Raw genomic sequence first — 7,471 nt, forward strand, 5'->3', positions numbered from 1 at the left:
TCTGACAACCACCTGTTCTTACAGTGACTGTAGTATATAGGGGGGCCGGGAACAGCCATGTCTTTCCTGCCATGTCAAAATTCAATAAGTCAATTAACCGACAATAAATGAAAATTAAGTTGGTAAGTTGTCCAGCGTCGATATTTCACCATGTGCATGCTTCAATTTCACGCTTTTCAGTGCTTTTAACTGCAACGCGCGTTTGTGCCATAGTGGAATGAAAAGAAGGGGGTGAATGATCTTGTCCTCATTAACTGTCTTTGATTCTTTGTCCAGCGACGCGGGGCTGCTGGCCCGCTAGCATCACACAGTGCAAATATTTAGCATGTAGCAGCTAACATGGACAAAACGATCACAAAACCAAATGCCATCACACAAATGTGGGAATACTTCAGTTTGAACCTTTGGAACAAGATGAGCCTATCAACACAGAGAAACCAGTTTGCCAAATGTGCAAACATTTTGCAAACACTTTGCGGTTGGCGACCAAGCCAGGTCAGTGTAAACTGTTTTGTTAACACTGACCTGGCAAAATGTCTGCGCTCACAGAAAGTGTGGTTAACTGCATAGCCAAAGACATGCTCCCATTTATTACTGATATATAGGGATGATGTTTGATAAGAAATTATCGAGTTCGAGCCTATTATCGAATCCTCTTATCGAACCGATTCTTTATAGATTCTCTTATCGAGTCCAGATGGTTGTTGTATATGGAAAAAAACACACAATATTTGGTTTAACAATAGCTCACTTTTATTATATAAGAAAAAAATAAAATCTAATAAATAAATAAATATTGACTGTTACCCCTCTAAAAAAAATACAATAAAATAAATAAATATTGACTGTTGTTACCCAAAGTATATTAAGTGGGACTTTTCAGAAAAACAAATATATACAGTAACACAAAAACAACCTGTCTCTGTGATCACTATAGGTGTATAAATAATAATATGGTGTTAAATAAAATCAGTCCCTTGGGCACAAAACTGAAAATAATACAGCTCTCCAAAAAGTGCACTTCTGTTGCTATTTGACATAACTGTTTGTTATGCTCTATACTCTCTCTATACTCTATAACTCTATACTCTCGGCAGGGTCCTTGAGGGTGCATGGGAGTTTGCCCAACCAGTCTACATGTGCTTTGTGGACTTGGAGAAGGCATTCGACCGTGTCCCTCGGGAAGTCCTGTGGGGAGTGCTCAGAGAGTATGGGGTATTGGACTGTCTGATTTTGGCGGTCCGCTCCCTGTATGATCAGTGGCAGAGCTTGGTCCGCATTGCCGGCAGTAAGTCGGACACGTTTCCAGTTAGGGTTGGACTCCGCCAAGGCTGCCCTTTGTCACCGATTCTGTTCATAACTTTTATGGACAGAATTTCTAGGCGCAGTCAAGGCGTTGAGGGGATCCGGTTTGGTGGCTGCAGGATTAGGTCTCTGCTTTTTGCAGATGATGTGGTCCTGATGGCTTCATCTGGCCAGGATCTTCAGCTCTCGCTGGATCGGTTCGCAGCCGAGTGTGAAGCGACTGGGATGAGAATCAGCACCTCCAAGTCCGAGTCCATGGTTCTCGCCCGGAAAAGGGTGGAGTGCCATCTCCGGGTTGGGGAGGAGACCCTGCCCCAAGTGGAGGAGTTCAAGTACCTTGGAGTCTTGTTCACGAGTGAGGGAAGAGTGGATCGTGAGATCGACAGGCGGATCGGTGCGGCATCTTCAGTAATGCGGACGCTGTATCGATCCGTTGTGGTGAAGAAGGAGCTGAGCCGGAAGGCAAAGCTCTCAATTTACCGGTCGATCTACGTTCCCATCCTCACCTATGGTCATGAGCTTTGGGTTATGACCGAAAGGACAAGATCACGGGTACAAGCGGCCGAAATGAGTTTCCTCCGCCGGGTGGCAGGGCTCTCCCTTAGAGATAGGGTGAGAAGCTCTGTCATCCGGGGGGAGCTCAAAGTAAAGTCGCTGCTCCTCCACATCGAGAGGAGCCAGATGAGGTGGTTCGGGCATCTGGTCAGGATGCCACCCGATCGCCTCCCTCGGGAGGTGTTTAGGGCACGTCCGACTGGTAGGAGGCCACGGGGAAGACCCAGGACACGTTGGGAAGACTATGTCTCCTGGCTGGCCTGGGAACGCCTCGGGATCCCCCGGGAGGAGCTGGACGAAGTGGCTGGGGGAGAGGGAAGTCTGGGCTTCCCTGCTTAGGCTGCTGCCCCCGCGACCCGACCTCGGATAAGCGGAAGAAGATGGATGGATGGATGGATGTTTGTTATGATGCTTTGACATTTTTGCACTTTATTTCTTTATTGAAATAAAATTCTATGAAGAGAAAAGTTGTTTGCAAATGTGGTTACAATACTAAAAAATGAAAAGTTAAAGCTAAAAAAAGACATACAATATTGAGTTAACATTATTTCTTTATAGGTGGAAAGATGTGATGTTATTAGTTAGGGAATATAATAACGAGCATGCGCGTTAGCCCCGAAAAGTGTTGTTGCATGTCGCCACCCGGCAGCTAAGAATGAGGTTATGAGCACGCTGTGAAAGTAAACATCAAGAACTCAGCCAACATGCCTTGTCTGCATTATTTATAATTAGACAGACAACACATATACAGTGTGATTTTGTTTTGTTTACAAGCTGCCGTAAAGGAGGTGCGTTGCTAGCCTGGTTGCTATGTTTCCGGTTGGTCGTAAAAGTGTTCGTCATGTGTTTGTACCCTGCTCGAATCTCTCAGTAAAGTTAGTCATTGGATTATACCTTTTGTTTTGAACTTTATTACACCTTGGAGCGCTTTTTCCGGTACATTTTTTTCCTGCTTTCGCTATCTGCGCCTAATGACTGAGCTACGTGACGTCATTTCTTGTGATGTCCCATGGGGCATTTCTGGTCGGGACGGGATTCGTTCCCAGGGATTCGATTAAAGAACCAACTCTTTTTTTTTTTTACTATAGTGGTCTCGATTACGGGTACCGGTTCTCAAAAAGGGATTTGAGTCCGAGGACTCGGTTCTTTTCTTATCGAACAACCGGGAAAATCGGTTTTGAGTATCATCCCTACTGATATAAAACTATCATTTTTTTTAAATGACGTCATGTTGTCATGTCATGTCGATGTTCCTCACCCGGAATCTTCCAAACTTAATTTTGATTTGCATATGAGCTGTTAATACATCTATTTAAACTGTGGTGTTTTTATTGTTACTCTGTACTTTTTATTATTTGTATTGTAAATTATGTAAATGTGTATCAAAAATATTGCTGTAATTAGATTTTTTTTTAATAAGCCATGAAACTTGTTATGATCTCAGGTTTTTGTACATCTCATGTGGTCCTAGAAATGCTCAGGAAGTTTGTGTGTTTGCCTTGTCACATGACAAATAAAGGAGAACAACCAGCTTGACCGAATGTGGGTATCAGCGCCTTTTTCCATTTTCTTTAAGATTAATAAATCTTTGGAAGATCAACAAATTTACTATGCGTGTTCACCTGAGCAGATGTCTGCCTGCATGTAGTTTTCTGGTATTGGTCCAATAGATCGCTGAGCTGATCCTTGAGTCTTCTCAAAGCCTGGTGAGTCAACAAGCCCAAAGTAACAGGCTCTTCCTCCTACAAAATGATACATACTTTAAAAAAAAAGGAATTCATCACAATTTAGGTTTTTACTACAACATAGATGTAATGTATTACACTAACAGTTTGTATCCCAAGGAACAATGAATACTCCTGTATGTGAGTTCCCAATGTCTCCCTGGGTAATTTGTCCTTAAAGGGGACATATGATATGATTGTCCTATTTTCTGACATATATGTTGTTACAATCTTGGATACTTGAGTTAAACAATGCAAGAGCATCAAATTATAAGGTTAATGCATTTGTACGTAAGGTTACAGTTTTGGATGCCTCTAAAAAAAAATTATTGTGAGAGCTATTTTTACAAAATCAAATTGGCAGAGAGCTACTCATTTCGGTAAGATTTATATATATAGGTTATCTCAAACCAAACTGAATTGGTTCAGAGCTTAAAAAGTTAAGAGCACATGCAAATGTTTAACTGAGCAACTAAACTCACCAGCTTTTTATCCTTTGACTCCATAACAGAAGCCACACCACATGTTCCTCAACTAGCCAAATCCACCAGACAGATTTCTGTCCGTGTTGTGAGGTACAAATATGATCACTGCACACTTGAGGCTTTTATAAGGACTCTGGACCCGTCAGCCTTCACAGTGTGGACGCTTGACTCATTCTGAGGTGGTTCAGCCTTGGTGCTCCACCGAGCGACAAGCCCTGTCCTGTCTCCTTTGCCAGTGTGACATGAGGCACACCCAAACCTGCACTGGCCAGTAGAAAGAAGGCTGCAGAACTGTGATTCAGTTTTTTTTGGCTTGCTTAGTTGTTGCTCCTGTGCTGCATCTGGATGTTCTGCTTATTATAAGCAGAAAAGTCTGTGGAAAAATTACACAACAATAAAACAAACTTTTTAAATGGACTGCCAAGTCAACATGCTGTGTAATTAAAGTAAACATTAAATAAAGATGATGGCCACATTAACAGGTTCTACGGGAATCAATCAATCTCTTTCTCCATAATGGTTGTTAGACCGTACAATAAATTATATCCAAGAAATGTAGTGAAATCAGGTAATTCTAGGGGTGTAACGGTACACAAAAATTTCGGTTCGGTACGTACCTCGGTTTAGAGGTCACGGTTCGGTTAATTTTCAGTACAGTAAGAAAACAACAAAATATAAATTTTTTGGTTATTTATTTACCAAATTTGTAAACAATGGCTTTATCCTTTTAACATTGGGAACACTATAATAATTCTGCCCATGTTTATCAACATTAAACTGCCTCAAGTTGTTGCTCAGATTAAATACAATGACAAAACTTTTCTTCTACATATAAAAAGTGCAACATTAAACACTTTCAAGTCAACTCATCATGCTTAATTTATTACAGCATTTGGGAAACCTGTAGTTGATTTTTATTATGTAAATGTTATATTTTTATCAACATGTGATAGCAGGGACCCTGCCATTCAAAACTAGGCTGCTGCATTTCTAATGATTAATGTAACTACCAGTATAGCTGAAAAAATGGTACAATAGCAATAGGAGAGACTATTCATCCCTGAACACCATGGAGTTCATGTAGGCTTTATGATGCAGTTACATTATTATATGAACTATCAGAGACAGAAACTCTTCATTTAACACAATGTCCTTTTTTGCTGCTTCAACACAGCTCAATCAACACAGAAAAAGGTAAAGTGAAATAACAGACAGACAGGGCTTTGCTGTCCGTAACACACACACACGCACACACACAAATACGCACATACCGCAAAATGAGCTAACGTTACGCTAAAAGCGAATTAGCCTTCACCTCAAGCCAGGACTGCGAGCAAGCTGAACTGCCTTTTATATTTCTAGAAGGTCAACAGGCTCATAGTGATGTTACTAATAGTTGACTGGGAGGTGCTTATTATAATTTGGGGAGAGTCCGCTGCCTGATGCTTACCTGCTAAGCGCTAAGCATCGACTACATGCGCTCTGAATACACACTGCTGATTGGCTGTTACCGCTTTGTTTGTAACAAATCAGATGGTTGTGTGGGTGGGACAATGCTGGGTGCTGTGTAGAGTACTGACAGAGACAGAGGCAGAAGGAAGCGGAGGCGGCTACTTAATATGTTCGTGTGGAAACTTGTTCGGTACACCTCCGAACCGAACTGAAACCCCCGTACCGAAACGGTTCAATTAGGGCTGGGCGATATATCGATATATCGCGGGTTTGTCTCTGTGCGACATAGAAAATGACTATATCGCGATATTCGAGTATATGTTCTCACACAGTTGTTTTTAGCTGCGGGGCATTAAACTGCATGCGTGTCTCACTCTTTCCTGTCTCTCCTTCTCACAGAGACATAAAAAACAAGCGCACCTTCTTACATATGTCACATACTGTCACGTAAGCAACGTCACATGCTCCCGCGGAGCAGACAGATAGCGACATGGTAACGTTAGCTGTGATGCTAACAGCTAGCGGTGCGGTGCGAGTGGTAATACGAAAGAAAGAAGGTGCGAATCTGGTAACAAATGAAGGAAGAATTGATTTTCAAGAAAAACAGCACGGGATCCATTGTCTGACGGTGGTTTGGCTTCAAGCGGGAATATGTCTTTTCATGTCAACATCTCCATTCGGTGCCACACCAACTAAATGACAAAACAACTATTTCCACATCAACACCGTAGGACATATACTATTTGATATGCAGCTCATTTTTATGTGACACTTATTGAAATATCTTGTGTGTCATCCTGCAAAAAAGTGCACTTATAGCTTGTTTTAAAATGTCTCTGACAATCTTGCACTTTCTGTTTTGGAAATGACATGAATGTTTGTGCCTAATAACAGTTTAATAAATACAGTTTTGCTAAATTGACTTAGTTGTGATTTCCCTCTCTGCATGAACGTTTAAAATGAGCATATATTAATGCAGTATGAACAAGAATGTTTTAATATAGACACATAGAATCATCATACTGCTGTGATTATATGTATCAAGTGTTCATTCAAGGCTAAGGCAAAAATATCGAGATATATATCGTGTATGGCCTAAAAACATCGAGATATTAAAAAAAGGCCATATCGCCCAGCCCTAGGTTCAATACAAATACACATACCGTTACACCCCTAGGTAATTCACAATTATAATTAAAAATAAGTATGGGATAATACTGTATATATACAGTATTATCCCATACTTATTTTAATAAGCGAATGGTTTTACTGCTGTGAGTGCACTACTTTTATTTGTCATAACATCCATCCATCCATTTCCTACCGCTTGTCCCTCAGGGCGCGGGTGGTGCTGGAGCCTATCTCAGCGGCATTCGGGCGGAAGGCAGGGTACACCCTGGACAAGTCGCAACCTCATCGCAGGGCCAACACAGATAGACAGACAACATTCACACACTAGGGCATAACACGACCGACAAATAATTACCTGGTGCTTCCGGGGTCAACAATCCGATGTTGCTAGTAAATCCAGATAATCGCCTATAATAGCGTCATTTTGCCGGCATTACATTCCTTCTCTTTAGGCTCAAATCTATCCCTGTACAGCCGTATAGATGTTGGTGTAGTTTTGGCATCCTTCAACACAGACTTGTCCCAGTCTTTAGACGTGTTAATCATTGCTCTATTGACGGTGGGCAGTGCTGTCCTCTATATAGTAGCGACCTACAGTTTCTGTCCCGAATTGTGACGTCAGTGAAAACACTTAATACAAAGCCACCACTCTCAGATAAACTTACCGTTCTTCATTTACAGATGTCTCTGAAGATGATATTAAAATATGCTGTCAATCACAGACGTCGAAGCCAACCTGCAAGGGTGTGCGCCATGTTGTGTATTTCTTCTTCTTTTACCTTACTGAGTGGTTGCAGCCATGACTGTTGGGTATCGCCA

At 41.6% G+C, this 7,471-nt stretch overlaps 1 protein-coding gene across 3 annotated transcripts in view; it reads right to left on the reverse strand.

Annotated features, from left to right (window-relative positions):
* tmem94 (transmembrane protein 94) overlaps positions 1-7,471 on the reverse strand; it is a 120,143-nt gene extending 112,672 nt beyond the window's left edge. For all 3 annotated transcript variants that reach the window (XM_061967040.2, XM_061967039.2, XM_061967042.2), the window contains exons 1-3: positions 7,318-7,471; positions 4,067-4,442; positions 3,483-3,602 (exon numbers count right to left, since the gene is read on the reverse strand). In XM_061967040.2, the coding sequence (XP_061823024.2) occupies positions 3,483-3,602; positions 4,067-4,090 (144 nt within the window). In that variant the 5' untranslated portion in view covers positions 4,091-4,442; positions 7,318-7,471. The remainder of the gene's footprint in view (positions 1-3,482; positions 3,603-4,066; positions 4,443-7,317) is intronic.

The sequence above is a fragment of the Nerophis lumbriciformis genome, linkage group LG11 (genome assembly GCF_033978685.3).
Source record: "Nerophis lumbriciformis linkage group LG11, RoL_Nlum_v2.1, whole genome shotgun sequence".
Lineage (NCBI taxonomy): Eukaryota > Metazoa > Chordata > Actinopteri > Syngnathiformes > Syngnathidae > Nerophis > Nerophis lumbriciformis.